The sequence below is a fragment of the Notechis scutatus genome, chromosome 1 (genome assembly GCF_049901735.1).
Source record: "Notechis scutatus isolate UNSWTSFEM ecotype Mainland chromosome 1, rNotScu1.2, whole genome shotgun sequence".
NCBI lineage: Eukaryota > Metazoa > Chordata > Lepidosauria > Squamata > Elapidae > Notechis > Notechis scutatus.
The window spans coordinates 106184258-106206945 of NC_142009.1; the positions used below are offsets into that span (position 1 = coordinate 106184258).

The following is a 22688-nucleotide window of genomic DNA, read 5'->3' on the forward strand; positions in this document are numbered from 1 at the left end:
AACATCCATAAAAGATTAATTTTCATTTCTACCTTTTTACAAACATAGATGTTTGCACCTTTTGGATTTTCTGCTAATTTCTAAACCAGATGGCAAGGAATCCCTTATTGTTTAATTAAATGGAAAGTACAGCTATTTTGTAAATAAACAGCTTGGACATGTTGCAACTTTAAGATCTTTTAAGATCTTTTGGAAAAGCCCTGGACTTTCTATATTTATTCCCATGCCCACCCCAATTAATTATAGTTCCAGACAGTAACAACAGCATCACCTGCTTATAAAGATTATAAACTCATTTCTATTTTATCAGTTTTTCTATTTTATCACCTGCTTATAAAGATTATAAACTCATTTCTATTTTATCAGTTTTGTTAGTGTGAATATTTATAGAGAAAAGTAGGGAAACTGCATTAGTAAACGCCATACTATCTACATGCATTGAAGAGAAGCTAAATAGATACTTATAAATAAATAAATACTCATATCTAATGACCTAAGCGCCAGAGCTCACTGTAACAGCATTGCCAAAAAGGCATTAATAATTGTAAATCTAATCTTACGAAGCTTCTCCTCTGGAAATATTGAATTGTTAACTAGGGCATACAAAACCTTTGCTAGACCAATACTCAAATACAGCTCATCTGTCTGGAATCCGCACTGTATATCAGACATTAATACAATTGAGCGAATCCAGAAGTATTTCACGAGAAAAGTACTACATTCCTCTGCTCGCAACAGAATACCCGATATCACCAGACTTGAAATTTTGGGCTTGGACAATCTTGAACTACGCCGCCTACAGTTGGACTTAAGTGCAGTACACAAAATTATCTGCTACAATGTCCTACCAGTCAATGACTACTTCAGCTCCAACCGCAACAATACAAGAGCACACAATAGATACAAACTCAACGTTAATCGCTCCAAACTTGATTGCAGAAAGTACGACTTCAGCAACAGAGTGGTCAATGCCTGGAATGTACTACCTGACTCTGTAGTTACATCCTCAAACCCCCACTCCTTTAATCTCAAACTATCCACTATTGACCTCACCCCATTCCTAAGAGGTCTGTAAGGGGCGTGCATAAGTGCACCATCGTGACTCCCATCCCTGTCCAATTTTCCCCATTTAATCGTACCTATTTTCTGTATTCTTACTCATGTTTATATTTATACCTATTATTTTGTAAGCGATTGACAAATCAAATAAATAGATAAAATACTTAGGAATTTTAGGCTAAGTAGACTCACTGAGGAAATGAATACCCATTCTTTTATGACAGGGGTCTCACTCACAACTCACAAGCCACTTTTGGATGGTTTGCTCTTTAGTGACAAATAGAGCAGGCAAGCAGGGCAATAGCTTGCTCAACTTCTAACTCTGCATCAAGGTATTGTGTGTATGGAGATTCTCAAGTCATCCAGGTCATGGTTGTCCCAAAGGTGCTTTTTCAAGAGGCAACTGGACTTTCTTGTTTTTCTTTGAAGACATTTTGTTTCTCATCCAAGAAGCTTCTTCAGGCTTACAGAAGCTAAACATCTTCAAAGAAAAACAAGAAAGTCCAGTTGCCTCTTGAAAAAGCATATTTGGGGCATCAAGGTCTTATCACAGCTCAGGCCAGGGCCAATCAGGTTTCCACTAGCAGAGACCATGTCAGGAGTGCTTCCTTGTCCCTATCGCTTGGCAGGATCACCATTCTGTCCTTGCGCTGGGTTGCCTATTCTCCTAATTCAAGTTTAGTATGGCGTGCTGAAAGATGCTGCTGCTGCTTCTAGCTTCTGGTGTTGGGAGAAAAAAAAGTAGCAGAAGGAAGAACAAGGGATCCCACATGCGCTGCCACTTGTCACTGACCTGAAGAAGCTCTGTGGTTTCTACACAGCACTCCCTTTAACAGTCTTCTTTATTCTAGCACAGGCTGGTAACGGCCCAGCCCCCTCTGGACAGTAAGTTAAGACCTGGTATGCAACAGAGCCTCTGTGTAGATAACATCTGAATTCTAAAATAGTTACATTGAAAAATACCAAATGGCAATTGATTTTTTTCCTAATGCATTTATTTAATCAATTTTTACCCTGCTTTTGATTTAAAAGTCATCTGAAACCGAGTTAAATCTGCAGGAATTAGGTCTTGCGAGAGAGCCCCATGTGCCAAATTGAAGACAAAGTTGCTTCCTCCCCCACTTTCTGTCCTGAGATTCACCAATATCATTTTTATTTCTTGGCAGAATTGGAAATATTTTCCAAGCATAGTTCTTGCAACACTCTTCTGAGCGGATAAATCCTGCCCAGTTTCATATAATTAGGTTTCAAGAGTTTCATGCCGTTATTCAACAACAAGCAAAGCAAGTAAAGAAATATTAACCACAGAAGCAGCCAGAGAAGTGGCCAATGTAAAATAGCTAAGAAGTATGTTTTTCATTTAGAAAAATCATTTAATAAGTGCATGTTTAAAATAATACAGTGGTATTTTATTTCTTCATTCCTTAATTTTTTACCAGTTAGAGAATTTTTCAAAATATGTGTTAATATTATGATATTTATAAAGAAGCCTTCTAGTTAAGATAAACTACAAGGTATTGCTCTTGATAGTTACAGGTAGTCCTCAACTTGCGATCACAATTGAGTCCAAAATTTCTGTTGTTAAGTGAGACATTTGTTAAGTGAGTTTTGTCCCATTTTACGACATTTCTTGCCCCACAGCTAAGTGAATCACTGCAGTTGATAAGTTAGTAATCCAGTTTTTAAATGAATCTGGTTTCCCCACTGACTTTGCTTGCCATAAAGTCACAAAAGGTGATCCCATGACCCAGGGACGCAGCAATGGTCATAAATATGAACCAGTTGCCAGGCATCTGGATTTTGATCATATGATCATGGCGATGCCGCAAGGGTCGCAACTGTTAAAAACAGTCATAAGTCTGAGACATGAGCCATCATTAAAAATGAAACTATGTTTTAAACATCAAAGAGTTAGTTTGGTCTAGTGCTTAAGCACCAAACTAGAAGCAGGAGACTGTGAATTCTAGTCCTGCCTTAGCCATGAAACCCAGCTGGGTGACCTTGGGTCAGTCACTCTCTCTCAGCCTAACCTACCTCACAGGGTTGTTGTGTGGGAAAAATAGGAAAGGAGAAATGATATTGGGTATGTTTGCCCCTTTGAGTTATTTGTAAAAATAATAAAGAGAAGATACAAATAAATAAATAATAATACATTGGAAAGAAAGAAAGAAAACTTGAAGAATTGGTGGTATTATCATTGCTGTCTACCACAGTTCTATAAGAAAGAGATCAAATTGCGTTAAGGCTGATTTTATAGCCCCTACTAGATTTTCAAAGAAAGCATTTCCCAGCAGTAAATCAATTCAGCAGCAATATTATTGACAGCTTCTTATCTAACAGTTTAATTTTTGGACAGCTCTTTTTACTTAAGGGACATAGTCTGTTTCTGAAGAATTAGCACAACATAAGAAAACAATCTCTTTCTTCTAAAATCTGACTCTAGCTTCATGTTTTTGCAATAACACATTTTTGTCAGGGATAACAAAAAGGAAGAATATGAGCGACAAAGAGAAAAAAATGCGGAGGAATACTGTACGTGGCTAGTTGTTTGACCTATCAATCTTGAGAGGCTTTTGTATTTGAAATATTTGTAGAGTACTGTCGTATTCCTTCTCCGCTACCTTTTCGCAAAATTAAATATATGTAATTAGTCCCCAGAAGCCGGGGACCATGATACCAAAAGCCATTTGCTCTTGCTAAAGTTAAATTGAAGCTTGTTGTCCCCTCTAAAACCGCACAGCGTCCAGAGTCCAAGATAGAATCTCTACAGCATCACTTGGGTGGCTAGGGATGGAAATGTGACGCTGGATATCATCAACACACTGTAATATCTCACTCCATGCTTTCGGATGATCTCAGCCATCACCTTACTGTGGACCTTAAAGAGGAGCGCACACCACGTTTGCATCTTTACCAAGCAGTAGCTAAATCCAGTTACATGGCAGAAGTCACTAAGAAAAATCATTGTTCAATTACATTCCATCAGGCCTGAAAAGCAAAATGAAGCTCGGGATCTTGAGATTGAGATGGATAGAAATAAGACAATGGAAGGTTTATTTACCTTCAAATACATTTGAACTTTGTGGACCAGCATCCTATACCATTGAAATAATCAATAGCCTGACTAAACTATATTTATTACCTTTGAGACTGGGTGCTTCAATGTGTGGAAGAGGGTAAATGTCCTTTTATTCAAAAGAGGGACATAGAAGATCCAATACACAACAAACCAACCATTGCAATATCAAATCCATAGAAGATTATAGAGTAGATAATGAAGAAATTAATTAGTAAGCATTTGAAAATAATTTGGTTATCACTAGAGAGTCAATAATAGATGGATTTGTGAGGTATAAGTGTCCCAGACTAATGTTAACTTATTGATATGGGCATTTTCTTAGTAGTTCATAATCTGGATCTTGTAATCATAATACATACCTTGATTTCAATAAAACATTTGAAAAGCATGATGAGATATTCTGATTAGCAAACTCTTAGGGATGAACCAGATGGCAATATAGGTAGTCCTTGACTTAGAACTGTTCATTTACAGCACTGATGATGTTACCTAGTTAGGGTAATGAAATCTCAGCAAGAAAACAAGCAAGTTCAGAGACCACCAAGGACCCCTCCCTGTTCATTTAGTAATTCTTTGAAATATAATGGCACTGAAAAAGTGGCTTATGACTGTTTTTCACATTTATGACTATTGCAGCTTCCCTGTGGTCACGTGATCAAAATTCAGGTGCTTGGCAACTGACACACTTACACTGTCCCGGAGTCATGTGACCACCATTTGTGGTGGTCTTCCATCTTTCCATCTCAGATTTATCATTCTTTTATTACGTTTTTTTAAATGCCCCATGTGTGCTGGATGCTCCATGAAGATTCTAGTTCTAATAACTAAAGGATAATCTCAAATAAAGAAATTAAAACAAATAAAGGAAAAAGAAAAATCTGGCTATATTGACATAAACTAGATTCTGACATTCTTTTTTTTTTTTTATCCCCGGCTGTTAATTTCTGATTCTTACCATTCCTTATTTTTATACTCTGCTTTGCATAACCCTGCTTATTCCAAAATAGAATAACAATTGAGTAGGCATGATGATGAAGTATATATGGAGTAAAAGGAAATCTAAATTACTCAATATATATATTTAATTATGAGGAAAAATAGTGAAATAAAATTAAAAAATAGTGAAATGAAAGAATGGGACATGGTCTTATGCCACAAATAATTCTTTGAGATAATTAAAATTATAATTGATTTTTTTTATGCAAGGAAAAACTTGCAAAGTACTTACCAAGTAATTTTTCAAATTGCTAAATTATGCTTCTTTCAAACCATTCCAATCAGCCTGGCCTACTAACATGAGCTCTACTTCAATATATCACACAGTTGGATCACAACAGCTAGTAATTGTTAACTCTGGAGTTATTGGTGCTTTCTGAACTTGGCTGTTTGCTTGCAGGTGTTTCATTACCCATCATCACTGCTTATAACTATCTGCCTTGTGTTTTCTTCAATCTTGGTGTTTTTATTGCCTGTAGCTATTCAAGTGGTCACAATTGCCAATTGCCTGGAATGAGGTACCCTTAGATGCATCTTACAGTAATTTGTTACTCAATGTTTCCATTAGCAAAAACACACTCATATACTTATACTGAAACATAGGATCACAGACACAATAGAAAAATAAAATAGACAAAAATTTGGAATCAAATGGTATCAGTGACACATAAAGAGCATAAAAGTGTTAATGGTAAATTGCTGTATTTATTATAGATAAAAAAGGAGAAAGTGCACTATTTAAAAGGTATTTCCTTATAATAACTAATCCTGCCAAGGATTATCACTTGTAGGTAGACAAGGATTAGAATATATTAGCAGGCTTAATAAAAGCCTGAAGTTTGCAGAAATAATAATTACAAATCTTGGTAAGCAGTGGCCACAGAATGTTGAATTTCTTGGAATTTTTTTTTTACCTGGTTCGCATTCTCAAACAACAAAGACCAACCAGCAACATTTTGCAACTGGTTGGCCTCACTTGTTTCCCTGTCTTTTTCTAAGCATCCAAGCATGATTAACAATGAACACAAATATTATGAATGGTAGGAACAAGCTCTAAATCTATACCTCAACTGGAGTGAATCTGGAATTATTTCTCCTTTACAAATAAGACAGATTTTCAGTGAAACTAAAAATCTAGCCAATATTTCAGAGCAGCCTGACTTTCTTTATAAAATAATATGTCCCTACCAACTTATCTTCAAGAAAAAAACTATTCCAAACTAAAAAGTTCTTCATCATAAAATATCACGTTTATGTGTTGAAATGAACAGGAGCTATTCAGTAATCCTGGTTCTAACTACAGTAGTCCTCGATTTACAATCACAATTGAGCCCAAAATTGTTGTGGTTAAGTGAGACAGTTGTTAAGTGAGTTTTGCTGCATATTATGACCTTTCTTGCCACCATTGTTAACTGAATCATTGCGGTTGTTAAGTGAGTAACATGGTTGTTAAGTGAATCTGGCTTCCCCATTGATTTTGCTTGTCAGAAGGTTGCAAAAGGTGACCTCCAGGACAATGCAACCTTCATATATATGAGTCAGTTGCCCAGTGTCTGAATTTTGATCACATGACCATGGGGATTGCTGGAACAGTTGAAAGTATGAAGAAAATCGTAAGTCACTTTTTTCAATGTCATCGTAACTTTAAACAATCACTAAATGGACTGTTGTAAATTGAGGATTACCTGTATCATAGATGTATATAAAATAAAGTTCATCTAAAATCATTACTCTGGAAGGTTTTCAGAACCACTGATACCATTAATATCATTTTTGTGTGCCTGAAATCTAGAACAAGTTTGTTTATCTCTAGCCAAAAAAATAAAATCTTCATATTAATATCCTCAAAATGAACTACACCAGAGTAAAATCTTTTTAGTTACCTACCACTTTTTCTATGATGCTGTCAAAACATATTTAGAACAGCATGTGTTGAAAAATGTAAACGCAGTTTTGGAAACACAAACAATAAAATATCTGCACTGTTTATCTCAATAAACATCTGTGCTGTTGTAAACAGAACAGTAATATCAACGCAAATTCCTTGCTGTTGGAGGACTAAAATGATTGCCTCTATTATTCAGAGTTTTTCAGGGCGTTCTGAATTATATTTCCTACTCCAAGGTTATAACTTTTTAGGTGGAAATGGGTCAAAACTAAACTGTTGTAGAGACAGTTATTACTGTCTCCTTATTGTTTACCAGCCTTTGTACGTTTCTTAATGAACAATGCAATAAACACAGTGTTCACAGTGTTAAATCATGCTCCCCGTGGGATCTGTCTGTATAACAAGATAAAATTATCACATTATAATAACTAAATATGCAGCAGGCAAACGCATGCTTCAATTAATCATCAAAAGTTTGCAGTGCCATTTTAAGTCTTAATTAAGAAGAACGTTCAATGACTTTCCGGTCTACACCATCACTAGCTGCTTTTCTATTTAAAATGAATGATTTACCGAAGAGTCTGCCAACCAAAAAGTTAATAAAAGTCATTTTGGCTAACTTGTCCACAAATTACATTCCCTCCTCCCCCACTTTACTCAGTAAGAATACCATCACCACTATGAAAGAATTTTAGAATTTAAACAAATAAATTCTAGCAAATGCTAATTTGTTTAAACAAAAACTACATATACTAGGTCTCATCTTTTTCCTTAAAAAAAATAGTGCATGGTTAGGGTTTTTTTTCCATTATAATACCATTTTAAATTATTTCAATAAACTTACTGCAATTTTTGCAGAAGAGTTTGCAAGAGAAACTTCAAGATGAAAAGTAGAGATGTGTTTTATCATTAAGTAAGATTAACAATTGTTCCAACACATCAAATTCAGTCCAACTTAAATCAGATTCTAAATTATTCTAATATTATTCCTATGATGTTTCTGCATATTTGAAATATATGTAAATATCCAGTATTGTAGAAGGAAAAAATAATTTTAGTCAATGAAGAATTCTCTTTCCCCCCTCTAGTCCCTGGGCACCCACAAAAGCCTCTTGAGCCAGAGGGTTATTTTCAGAAAAGCATGAACCATTTTTATGCTATAACATTCTGGCAGTAACTGACAGGTTATGATATATGATGCTAGTCAAATATTGTACAGATCACCAGGCAATGATTCCATTTTCTTCTGTTGGATCTGGATTGGAAAGTAATCTGGGGAAATGGTTTGCGGTTCTACATTTACCTGCCTATCTATCTATCTGTACCCTTTAGGAGTAAGCAATGTTATACAATTCTTCCACCACCACCCTGTCTCTCTCTCTCTCTCTCTCTCTCTCTCTCACACACACACACACACACACACATTCACACACACACAAACTTAAGAATTATAAAGCCAAATAAATTAATGTTTGCTTTGAGACTCTGAAAGGATGCAACAAGCAATTTTTGTGACACCCGAGCCCAAAGACGTCACAGTAAAATCCAAATGTGTCTAGTTTTTATTTGCTTACACCTAATAGACAGATTCTTGTCAAACTAAAGCTATAACCTTCTAACCTAATAGACATACCCTGGAACATTCTAGGGTGTGGCTACCCTAAAACATTTCCTCTCTCTCTCCCATCCAATTCAGGATTGCACAGTCTCCTATCTTGGGTTCTTCTCTGGAACATGTTGTTTCCTCCCTCAGAAACCATGGTGCAATTGCTAAGATTCCCCTCCCCCACTTCTCCTTCAGCTGTACATTCCAGCACAGCTTTGGAGTAGAGGAGGTTTTCTGTTTTTAATTCAAAAGCTTATTTTCCTGGAAGTATGAAACTATTGCACAACCCAGGAAAAGCTATAACTTCTTTAAGAAGGCACAAAAAAAAGTAGCACCTGCGTTTTCAATTTCAGATCCCTCACATCTGACCTATCTTTGTAAAGATCCTTCTTTCCTTCTGTCTACACAGTGCTTCAGACAGTTCTTCGTGTTCTTTAAATTTTTTCAGATCTCTCCTTTTGAGGATGTCATCATCTCCATTTAACTACAACTGTATTATACTTCCTCTTAACCCATTCATGCTTCCTTCACAAACTGGTTTTTACAATTTATTTATTTATTCATTTTCTCTATATGAGCAAGCCATCTTTATGTAGCTTTTTGTACTGGTCATTCGCTTTATAGTCAGTCTATGTTCATTCAGCAACCTTTACAAAGTTTTTATTCTTGACTCTATCTCTTCTTTTTTTATCACAGACACTTCTTAATTATTCCTTCCTGGATTTAACATGCTTTTTCTGTTTATCTGGACCATACACTATCTACATCCTATTACTTCTCCATCCAGTTTACCAGGTAAATATTAGTAAATATTCTATCAAGTACACAAATCCCTGACAAAATTTATTTACTGTAGGTTTTGATATATTCATTTTATGTTCATGTTCCTCCATCACACAGTCCAATTAGCACTAACTACAAATCATTTGTGTTTTCAATCTACAACTTGGTCCTGTCTCTACGTAAATTTACATGCATATTCATATCTCAAATCAACATACTTTACATATTTATTACATATTTATTCATAAATGCAGGTAGTCCTGGAGTTACTACTACAATTGAGCGCAACATTTATGTTGCTAAGTGAAACATTTGTTTAGTGAGTTTGCCCCATTTTACAACTTTTCTTGCCACAATATGTGTATATTAGGCATTCAGAGAAACATCACACATTCTGGCCCTTCTCCCTACTCACTGTTTAATCATCTACTGAGCATTCCATTTATCCAGTGCATGCTTTACTTCCCTCATCCACTGTTTTTAAACTACTTTAGGAACTCCATATTTGTACAAAACATTCCATAATCCAAGCCTATTCTCTTTCTTAAATGCAGTAACACAATATCAAACAACATTAATATATAATTTTTTTTTCTTTCAGTTATGCATTTGTGAATGATCTGCTGAAGAGTGAAAATGTGGTCTTCACAGCTTTTGCCCAGATAACTCCACACTACATTCCCCAGGTTTTATTCAATGAGTGGTGCAGTGGCCTAGAGTGGGAGCTCTTGCCTCACAATCAGGAGGCTGTGAGTTTGATCCTAGGCAGAGGCAGATATTTCTCTCTCTGGCACAATGAGAATATATCTGCTGAACAAAACTCCGCATTTGTGACAGGAAGGGCATCGGGCCATTAAACACTCAACTCCATTCAGTTGCCCCAACTCCACCCTGCAAGGGATTATGGAGTTGTTAAATGAAGATGATTCTCCAAGTTTTATTCATTGTCATGTCTCATACGCTTTCAAACAGAATTTTGCCAAACATCTTCTCAGGCATACTTAAGACATTAATCCCCCTAAATTTTTTGCATTCACTCTTGGTACCTTTCAGTTTGTATACAGGAACAATGATGGCATTCTCCCAATCGATAATGCCCCCTTAATAGATATATGAACCTGATGAGAGAGGACACATAACATTTTACAGTACAGTAAAGAGGCGTCAATATGCTCACTATACTAAGCACGGTTGAGCTGTTGAGGTAATACCGAGTACCCTTGAAGAAGCTGAAATTAAATCCAGATAATTGAATAGTGTTGTTTACTGCATCAGTTAAAACAGTTCCTAAGCTGGTTGTAAAAGCATAAAGATAACCATGCTTTGGTTACATGATGGCTAGACTATTACTATACATTATTTGGGACTAACCTTGAACAGCTTTAAATAGTGTAAAATGATGTTATTACACTGCTAACCTCTATATCATATTATTATCATATCATACTCTAAATTTTAACCTGAGTTGCCAGTTGCTACCTGGGCTCAATTCAAGGTTGTGATTTTATCCCTTAAAATCATAGATAATTTAGAGCGAAACTCTTACTAAATGGATCCAAAGTAATATTAGTGGAAAAAGTATTATATCAGTAACATTATGCAATTTGCTAGACGTTGCATAAATATAAGTAGAACAGCTATCACGTTTGGCATATGCAACACTTAGCAAAACAAAGGTATAATATACTGTACTTTGAAAATGTTCATGAAGGACCAAGCAGAGAGGAACAATATGGAAAAAGATGGTTTTGTTTACTTTCTCAAAACCATGAAAATTGATTATGTAATACTTCCTTTTTCTTTTTAAAAGAAGAAAGAAATAGAATAGGAGAAGCATGTATCGATATAGGCAAAACTTCAGTTTTCAAAACTCCATAAAAATGGTAAAATTACAAAAATAATTACTAGAAGCAGAAACTTCTAATAGATAATATTTCAAGTACAGAAACTGTGACAAATAGACAACATTTGAGGTGACAAAATGTATTTGAGTCTTGGGGATTTTTCCACCTCTTTTCCCCTGAAATTAGTTAAAGACAAAGTTCAGAATAACATGTTTCACAATATACTTCTGTATCCAGCAACAACTTTTGCCTTTCTGCTTCTCCTAAAAAGCCAAAAATAGATAAGCTATATTCCTTAAGAGTTGAGCAGAAGCCCCATTTACAAAAAAACTAAAAGCATGTTTTAAATAAATGTATACATGTCTAAATAAACAATATATAATTTTACACACTAATACTTTCTAGAGCAGGGGTCCTCAACCACCGGTCCGCGGACCGGTACCGGTCTGTGGAGCACTCTGTACCGGGCTGCAAATAAAAAAAAATAAAAAATGGCGGCTTTCTTCGCCTTCGGTGAATGCTGCTGGGATCGGGGATCAAGGACACAAATGAAAGAAGGGGAGGGAGGAAGCAACCGAAGCCTGTCCTGCTCTCTGGCTCAGTGGCTTCGGTTTCCTCCCGCCTCGTTCCTCTCTCAGTCGCTCTCTCGCTGCTCCACCAGCCCAGGAAGAAACTGCTTCAAAGAAGCCGGGGGTGGCTTTTCCTGTCGCCACAGCTCCTCCCGAAGCTGCCCGTTTACCCCCACCCCGCCTGCCCGCGCGTGGTTCAATTCAGTGCCCGTTCTGCCTGCCTGCCTGCCTGCCTTCTTCATTTCGGAGCAGCTTCAGCTGAGAATAATAACTATTCGCCTCTTTTTATCAGCCAAAGCTGCTCTGAAACGAAGAAGGCAGGCAGGCAGGCAGGCAGGCAGAACGGAGCACTGTGGATTGAAACGCGCGCGGGTGGGCGGGGTGGGGGTAAACGGGCGCTTCGGAGGAGCTGCGGCGACAGGAAAAGCCACCCCCACCCCGGCTTCTTTGAAGCAGTTTCTTCCTGGGCTGGTGGAGCAGCGAGAGAGCGACTGAGAGAGGAACGAGGCAGACACCTGAGGGAGGGAGGGAGACACCTGAGGGATGGGGCTGAGGGAGGCAGGGCCGAGGCGCTCCCTGAACTTGGTGGTTTGCTGGCAGACGTTTTATTACCCGACTAGGTAACAACATCAGATGTTACCTATTCAGGTAATGAAATGTCTGCAAGCAAATCACCAAACTCGGATTCTCCCCCCCCCCTCCCTCCCCAGTCCTTGAAAAAGTGTTTGTGCTTGAAACTGGTCCCTGGTACAAAAAAGGTTGGGGACCATTGTTCTAGAGTAAAAATAAATAATATATTTAATAAAATAATATATCTGTTATACAACTCTAAAAGACAAACGCATTCATAGAAACCAAAGTTTTCATCCGATTAACTAAATTAACGTCACAACGCAAACTCTACCCTTAACTATATATACCCTTATATATACATAATGTACAAAACGAGCAACACAACCTCACTACCAGTATATTTGTTCCATCTTTTGTTCCTACTTGGCACTATAGAATGCCCATAGTAAAAAGTATTAATATAAGTACTTTTTATATATATAGTAATTCCCACATCCCTCACTGTGGCCTCAGAAAATATTGCTTCAAAATTTCCAGAAATTAAACATCTCTAATATAAAGGCTTTCACAAGTAATCTAGATTGTGGATTTCATTTGATAAAATGGGAGATAGGAACATGCTACTTTTAGTTATCATTTTATGTCACGCGTATTAAAATCATCATTTATTATTTATATCAGGCTAATTTTACACTGGACATTACAAAAATGTAGTGGCCAGTGTAAAATTAGCCTGGTATAAATAAATAAATGATGGTTTTATTCTTTACAAAAATGTAAAAAAAACCACCAGTGTTTTCTGAAAATTCTAATGCCCTTCCCTAGTCAGCATTTAAAAGAATTTTTCTATACCATTCCAACATGAATTATTGTTTTCATGCATCCTCTACTACTCCTGTTATTAAACTAGCCTTGATGAAGATATAGTTTTGCACATTACTGACCTTAAGCAAAATAATATAAGGAAGGAAACCTGAAGGTAAATGTTAACATGAGGAAAAAAAATGACACCTGGAGGGAGATAAGCCTCAAATAAGGGGGTATCATTTACATATACTTGCCCATATATCTTTGAATTTGGAATTCTCCTTTTAATACAGGTGGTTCTCAACTTACAACAATTGGGACCACAACTTTTCATTGCCAGAAAATGCAGTAATAAACTATTACCACATCATATAACAATCCCTTCAGAATTGGTTGCCATTGTTAATTGAATCCCACAGTGCTCAGGCAAGTTCCTGCTGAATTCTCACAAGCAAAGTCAGTAGGAAGCCAGCAGGAAGTTTCAAATCCCAGGCTGGCAGGCAGATAAGTGGCTGCTGCCAGATAGAAGGGATTGGGGGAAGGAGAGCAGGGATGCAGAGGAAGTTCAAGGAGCATGTGTGGTGGTGCACAAGAGGTCAATGCAAGGTAAGATGTTGGGGAGAGTATGAAGGTGGGCAGAGACTTTCCCCAACGACTTGCAATCTTCCCTGCTGGCTCCCCCATTGATTTTCTGGACAAACTGGCACGGAAGGTTACAAATGGTGATCAAGTGATTGCAGAGTGCTTGGCAACTGGTCATAAATGCAAATGGGTTGCCAAGCGTCAAGATTCACAAGAAGTATTAGTATCACTTTATAAAATCTTAATAAGGCCGTATCTGGAATACTGCATTGAATTTCAGTCGCCACGTTATAAAAAAAGATATTGAGACTTTGGGAAGAATGCAGAAAAGAGCAATGAAGATGATTAGGGGCTTAGAGACTAAAACAGGGGCCTCAACCCTCAGGCTAATGAGCCTTTTGGAACCGGGCCGCAGAAGTGGCAGATGAGAGCGCGTGGGCACATCCCCATTTGCATGAGCAGCAAGCGAGGGTGTGATTGCCCATTACCTTGTGAAAAACCATCCCCTCACCCACCCACCCACCCCCTGCCAGTCTGCAAAGCTGGAAAGGTTGGAGAACCCTGGACTAAAATGCATGAAGAACAGTTGCAGGAATTGGGTATGTCTAGTGTAGTGAAAAGAAGGACCATGGGTAACATGATGGGAGCGTTCCAATATTTGAAAGGGCTGCCACAAAGAAGAGGGGAAGGATCAACCTATTTTCCGAAGCACCTGAAGGCAGGACAAGAAACAAGGGATGGAAACTAATCAGGCAAAGACGCAACCTAGAACTAAGGAGGAATTTCGTAACAGTGAGAACGGCTTGCCTTCAGAAGTTGTGGGTGCTTCATCACTGGACACTTTTAAGAAGAGACTGGACAGCCACTTGTCTGAATTGGTACAGCTTGAGCAGGGGGTTGAACTAAAAGACCTCCAGTCCAAGGTCTCTTCCAACGCTATTATTCTGTATACTGTAAGATTAAGATCATATGATCAGAGGGCTGCTGCAACAGCCCTAGCTTCAGGGACTGATCATAAGTTGTTGTTCAGCATTATTTCGAACAGTCATTGAACTCATAATTGTCAGTCAAGGTATACCTGTTCAACAAAACAAACCTGGGCTGCTCACATTCATATATCCTTTGAACCACTAATTTTAAATCCAGCCCTTCTAGATCAAACATTCTCAAATTGTGAGGTATATCTCCCTCGGAGAGGGCAGACAGAGTCCAGGGGATATTTGAAGAACCTTTTTGTTAGGTTGTTTATCGCTGCAATAATCCATCTTTCCCCAAGTTTCACTGTACAGGTAGTCTTTAACAACTGCCTTGTTTAGCAACCATTCATAGTTATTGATAGTAATGAAAAAGCAAGTTTATAACTTGTTCCCATACCTATAACTGTCACAGCACACCCACTGTCGTGTGATTGAGGTTCAAGCTCTTCACAACCAGTAAGCATTTACGACTCTTGTAGTGTTCCGTGATTATGTGATAACCATTTGCATATTTCACAGCTAGATTCTGACAAGCAAAGTCAATGGAGAAGATTATAATGGAGAAGAAAATAAAATTGCAAAGTTGCAGTTACATGATGTCTTACTTAACAACCATGAGTGATTTCTTTAACAACTGCAGGACAAATGAAGTTGTAAGTCTGACAGGGTTACGTCGTGTTTTGCACAACAACATCACTTAGTAAGAGTTGATGGTCCCTATTATGGTTCTTATGTGAAGGGGCTACCTGTATTGTTCTCATTGTTCATTTTATTCATTCTGGATTTTTAAGAGTATTATGCACATTAAAAGGGGACGTGGTAGCACAGTGGCTAAGATGCTGAGATTGTCGATCAGAAAGGTCAGCAATTTGGTGGTTCAAATCCCTAGCACCATGTAATGGCTGAGCTCCTGTTGCTTGTCCCAGCTTCTGCCAATCTAGAAGTTCAAAAGCATGTAAAAATGCAAGTCGAAAAATAGGGACCACTTTGGTGGGAAGGCAACAGCGTTCCGTGCGCCTTCGGTATTTAATCATGTTGGTTACATGACCACAGAGACTTCGACTTTGTTACGGAGATGAGCACTGCCCTGTAGAGCTGGAAACGACCGGCACGTATGTGCGAGGGGAACCTTTACTTTACCTTTATGTCCATTAAGATTACACCAAAGGCACGTGTGATAGCAAACACTTTAGGAACCATGTTCTAGTTAGAAGTCCGAATCTTAAGAACACATTGAATTTTATTATAGCCTAAAACAAAGGTCCTAACCCCCGGGCTGCAACCTGGTCCCGGGCTGTGGCCTGTTTGTAATTGGGCTGCGCAAGCCATGGGTGAGCTTGCAAAGCTGCATTTGCCCAAGTGGTGCGCACATGTGTGAAACCATCCCCTCCCCCCCACTGCCACCACTGCCGCTGCCAGTCCACAGAGCTGGAAAGGTTAGGGACCGTTGGCCTAAAAGATTGCAGCTGTATATAGTTCCTAAATTATTTCACAAAATTTTAAAAACCTTTTTGTTAAATATTGATATTTAATATTGATATTGATATTATAATAAGTCTAAATCTGCAGATTTAACCAGACATTGTTAATATAGCAGTGGAAACAAATCCAGATCTCTTTAGAGCAAGCCAGCATGGTAGATGACAATAGATCGTGCCAGTTGTAATCGAAAAACATTTAAGGTCACATTGTCCACCCCTGTTTTAAAGAAAAGGATTCTTCTGACTGTAAGTTGAGGCAGTTCTCAACTTATGACCAGACTCTTGACTGTTCAAAGTTACAATGGACTTTGCTTCAATCTTGGCAGAGAGGCTTAAAAAATACTTAAACAACTTTATTCACCCTGATCAGAATGGATTTTTACCAAAGAGACAAATTAAAGACAATATGAGGGTAATCCTGGACACATTGGAATATTACGAGGCGCACTCTGAAAAACAAATGGCTTTGATATTCTTAGATGCCCAAAAGGCATTTGATAATGTGAATTGGAGATTTATGTTATTATTATTGGAACAGATGGGCTTTGCTAGAAAATTTATCCAAGCAATAGAAGCCATATATTATAAGCAAACGGCAAAAGTAATGATAGATGGAGAATTTACAGATTCTATTAATATTAAAAAAGGTACAAGACAAGGATGCCCATTATCTCCTTTGTTATTTATATTGACTTTGGAAGTGTTAAATAGAAATATTAGAGAGGATACAAACATAAAAGGAATGAAAGTTAAAAAGGAGGAATTTAAATTGCAAGCCTTTGCAGACGACTTGGTTTTTATTTTGGAAGATCCTCTAAGAGACAGCTTTAAAACTATTGGAAAAGATAGAGATGTATGGTGAGATGGCTGGCTTGAAAATAAATAAAGACAAAACAAAGATTCTGACAAAGAACATGTTGTTAAGACAAAGAGAAGAGCTGGCAGACCTATTGAAAATTCAAGTTAGGAACAAAGTTAAATATTTGGGGATATATTTGACGTCAAGATGTACTACACTGAAAGAGAATAAATATATTAAACTTAAACAGCAGATAGCATCTGATCTGAAAAAATGGGAAAACCTACAATTGTCATTGATAGGTAGAATTTCAACAATTAAGATGAATATTTTACCCAGAATTTTATATTTGTTCTAAACAATACCAATTAGGTTAGGTAAGGATTACTTTGAAGAACTAAATAAAATTGTGTTGAAGTATATATGGCAAGGTAAGAAAGCGAGAATAAAATTAAAACTCTTACAGGATGCTAGAATTAGAGGAGGATTTGGCCTTCCCAATTGGGAGTTGTATTATCAAGCTGCAAACTTAATGTGGGCTAAAGAATGGATAACATTAAGAAAGACTAGATTGTTGGCATTAGAAGGGCATGATTTATTATTGGGTTGGCATGCTTTTTATGGTATAAGGGAACTAAATCACAGGGTTACTTTAGAAGGCATTATATACGGGGATCGTTATGGTTGAATTGGGAGAAAATTAAGAAACAATGTTATTTGAAAATCCCAGTTTGGTTATCAACTATTGAAGCTTTTTCTTATCCTATAACCTATAAGAAGGAACAAACAGTTAGATATGGGGAATTACTAGATGAAAAGGGTGAACTTAAAACGATGCAAAATTTAGAAGAACAAGGCATAAAAATGAATTGATTTTCATATGCGCAAATACATTCAAGGTATCTTAAAGATTCTAAAATGGAAGGATTCTATGATAAATTGACTGATTTAGATAGGATTTTGACAGGTACTGATGAAAAAGTGATCAAAAATTATATAATTATTTGTTGGAAATTAAACTAGAGGAAGAACAAGTTAAAGAAACAATGATTGCTTGGGGGAGGAATTTTGGATATGGGATTGATTTAGAGAAATGGCAAAAATTGTGGTCTCAAAATTACAAAATGACAATGTCAACAGCATATAAAGAAAATTTGTATAAGATGTTTTATAGGTGGCACTTTCCCCCGACAAGAATTGCAAGAATATTCAAGAACAAATCTGAAAAATGCTGGAAATGTCATCAGATTCCTGGTTCATATTACCATATGTGGTGGACTTGTGAGGAGGCCAGGAAATACTGGACTAGAATTCGCATATGGTTGGAAAAAATGACAAAGAAACATATAGATTTGAAACCAGAGATTTTTTTATTGGGAATCTTACCTGATACATATAATAAAAACTTAAAATATTTGATTGTAAATGTATTAACAGTGGCTAGGATTGTATTTGCTAAAAATTGGAAGAGTGAGAAAATACCATTAGAGGAAGAAATTATTAAGAAAATACTGGAATGTGCTGAAATGATTAGATTGACATTTGAAATTAGAAAACAAGAAGATAAACAATTTTATGAAGTTTGGGATCTTTTTTACCAATGGTTAGATAATACAATATAATAATAGAATATTTAGAAACTTAGGAAATAATGAATATCCTTTTTTTTTGGTTTTGATAACATTTTTAGAATATTTTATTAAGATAGACTTGGTATGACTTTACGATCTGTTATAAAATAAATTAATTAAATTATAGTTATCTCGCTTAAGTATGAATTAGTAAAATTATAGTCAAATGATTGTTTAATAATGATATTAGGATATATAATTGTTGGTTGATAATATGAGTTATTATGTAACATAATTATTATGATGACTATAAATTTATGTCTGTAAATTTATGAAGAATGATGATGTTTTTATGTTATGTTTTATGTTTTATGTTTTTTTTTTGTTTGTTGTTAAAATCAATAAAACTTTTATCAAAAAAAAAAAAAAAAGTTGAGGCAGTTCTCAACTTATGACCAGACTCTTGACTGTTCAAAGTTACAATGGACTCGCCAGGGCTACATATGACACTGATTTAAAATTCACACTTGGAGCACTCAGTCTGTACTGAAATCTCTTGCTGTTAGGCATATGCGAAACTCACTGATTAAAGAGTGGAACCATTCCAGAACATTCTGATTCTCCTCCCAATGATGTTCACCCAGACCATGCCTTTCTGGGGGCAGTTTAGTACTTTCCAAAAGCAAATTCTGTTAACTATAAGTTTGAAATATTCTACAAGCAGTCCTCAACTTACAGCCATTTGTTTTGTGACGTTCAAATTTACAGTTGCACTGAAAATAGTGACTTATGAACAGTTCTCACACCACTGCAGCATCCTCATAGACACATCATAAAAAATTAAGTGCTTGGCAAACGGCATGTATTTACAATGGTTGCAGCGTCCCGGGGTCCTGGGATTGTAATTTGTGACCTTCTTAGGGAGCTTCTGACAAGGGGGAAGCCAGATTCGCTTAAAAACTGCATGATTCACTATACTGCAGTGATTCACTTAACAACCATGGCAAAAAGGTCATAAAATGGACAACTGCCTTCTCATTTAACAACTGCCTCGCTTAGCAATACAATTTTGGGTTCTGTTGTCATAAGTAGCAGACTACCTGTATTCCCGAACTTTTTAGTTTGTAACTTTAAAACATTTAAGAACATTATCTAAGAAAAGCAAAACATTACAGAATAAATTATTTACCTGCTGGTGGCTTTATAAAAGGTGGTGGAATTAATGGTACAATAATGGGTACATTGCCATGTTCCTTTGATCCTGCTGGTGAGTCTGAGATTCCATTTCCTGTGGTAAGCCCTGGGTAGTTTGTGTTTATATTGTACGGTGACATAATACTGTCTTCAGGTAATTTTGTTTTTGGCAAAGAATTTTCTGTGAAGGAAAAATAATTAATTTTAAAATATATTACAGCTTTTGATCAAATACTGTATATGTATTGTTTTCCAACTTGATTAACAATGAGCAGTTAATATACTCTTATTTAGCCAAAACTAACTATGTCAGGTTTCCAGGACGAACCTAATTTGTAGTTTAATATATCAGTAATCTTTCCAAAATTGCACTAAGCAATAGTGCCCAAATAAAATAGGAAACAAAACTCAGATCTCACACAGATTATAATCAGAGTTTTAAAAACTCATAGCATCTAAACACAACCATAAACTTCATTAATCTTGCCCAATTCTACACTTTCAGAGTGAAGTCCCAAAGCTAAATGGGACAAGATCAACATTTTATAATAATATTATGTAAATATTATTTCTCATTTAAATACTGCATTAAAATGTAGGTGCTCTATTTACAACAATTTAATTCTGTATCCACATTCAGTATCCACATATTATCAAGACATGTAACTGAAGTATTTAACTTCAGTTATGTGTCTTCATAATAATTGCAAAAAGTATCTTACTAATATGAAATATGCCTAATAATAAAAGTTTACCAAGACAGCTGACAAGCATCAGTAAGGAAAAAACATTATTCAGCCTTTGTGTTCACATAGAACAGTCAACCAAATACTAAGAAATCTGTTTTCATGACTTAGCAAGTGTTCTAGGGCATTTTTCAAGCCTCTTAACTTGAATTCTCCAGTTAGCAGTGATTAAATCAGGAATCAGCATTTCCCCAACTTGGATGACCTTGTGATGTGTGGTCTTCAGTTTCTAACATTCTTAGCAATGGCCATGGTGGCTAGGGAATTCTGGGAGTTGAAGTCCATATATCATATGGTCAGGATGAAAAATACTGCTGTTGATACTGCTCTGATTTTGTCACTTTGTATAAAATTAAACATCTTGGAAATGACATGTATTTGATTCTCCAAATTTAAGGAGAGCATATCCTAATATTTAGAGAAGCAAGAAATTTCTATAAGAAGACCAGGACAGTCATATTTTGCTAAAATGGAGAACTTATTTAACAGTAGAGGAATGTAAAAAAGAAATTAAAATGGAAAATCAAAAAAAAAATAGGATGATTGGAGTTTATGCAAAACTACGATAATAGCTCAGATAGAATGCCTACTGTAGGGCAGGAAAAGTGCAACCTAATGCAAGAAATCACATCCATGTATAATGAGTTGTGTCAAGAAAGCTATTAGAGAAGACTTGCTCTAATGGGGAGAACCAAAGCCATCCAAATTCATAAAAACAAATCCTTGGAAAAGATTCTGAGCAGCATACTGTTCAGCATTAAGATCAGTAATTTAGAAATATATCAGAAGAAAAAAAGCTGGGTGAAAAAAGATGACCGAGATAAAGATATGTAAAGCAGAATTAAAGCCAGATGAACAGAAAATGGTTTCTTCACTGAGGAAGACACAGAATTATCTGATACCTGAGCTGACCTGATGTTTTCACAAAGTTGAGTCAGATGAACTGTTGGAAATAAGGACAAGATGAGTTTTAGACCTCAATGATCTTAATGACATGTGAATGACAAGATGAGTTTTAGATCTTAATGACGTGAATGACAAGATGAGTTTTAGATCTTAATGACAATGTGAAAAGAAACAAATTAGCAGATATTGATGCTATACATCTGAGTATCATATCCAATGCATACACTTTTGATGTACCATATTACATTGGTAGACCAGCAATGTAATATTTTGGTTGCGTTTTGTTGCACATTGCTGGCCTGCAATAAATAAATAAATATTTATACTCCTAATATAATAAGGCCATCAGAACTAGAGTATAAAATTATGGATGACACCATAAAAAATTCTAAGCAGTATTTATGTAGATTTTTATAGTCCTGATTTGGAATCTCTATTACCAATTTTAAAGAAGTGTTCCTGGTAATTCTAAACCCAGCTAGTATGTGTTCTGAATATATTGTGGAAATGTTGAAAAAAGCATGCACAAACCAACATCCATTCATCTACTCATATTTGTACTTGAAATCCCAAATCTGCCCCACTATTCTAAACAGATGAAAGATTATCCCATTCTGTATGAAGGAAAACTCAGCAAAAAGATTACACATATACACACACAAACACACACATTCGATTCAAACTCCACATAAAAATTTCTGGAAGGAAGCTTTAATTGTCACTCACAATACTGTCTCTCCACTATTAGCAGAAACACACAATAAACAATCTTTTCTCTATTTCCCCACCTGTACATCATCTCATTGCTAATTATAATATTTTTCAAGTGCTAAAATAGGACTATACAGAATTCCAGCACAGACCCTTCTCAGAACTGGTAGTTTTAGCAGTTGAACTGGAAGATGCATTAATAGCGCTCTATGATCAATCACAGAATTTGCTCATAGTACCTGCCAAAGCAGTTGGTAATATTCTTAAGGACTGAGATACTTATGAACAACTATATTGTTCATATAGGCAAATGTCTAGTGGCAAAATAATTGTTCATAGGTTGCAACCTTAGAAGACAGCAATACCAGTTAAAAAACAAAGCAAAGAGCATATATATTCAGTTTTCAGTGAAGGGTAAATGTGGTTTTCATACATACTGATCTGAGGTTGGGGTTAATTGTCTGGTACATAATTCAGGAGTGTTAATGCAAGCTAAAGCACCAGTCTTCAATTGATT

The 22688-nt window shown here is 36.3% G+C and overlaps 1 protein-coding gene across 5 annotated transcripts in view; it reads right to left on the reverse strand.

The window, feature by feature from the left end:
* Positions 1-22688, reverse strand: part of SOBP (sine oculis binding protein homolog) — a 175752-nt gene that overhangs the window by 108430 nt on the left and 44634 nt on the right. For 4 of the 5 annotated variants that reach the window (XR_015745238.1, XM_087942577.1, XM_026666633.2 and 1 more), the window contains one exon: positions 19804-19989. The exons of the other annotated variant lie outside the window; for it this stretch is intronic. Coding sequence is in view for 3 of the 4 variants with exons in the window: in XM_087942577.1 (XP_087798703.1) it covers positions 19804-19989 (186 nt within the window). In the remaining variant the exon portion in view is untranslated. The remainder of the gene's footprint in view (positions 1-19803; positions 19990-22688) is intronic. 5 annotated transcript variants of the gene reach the window in all.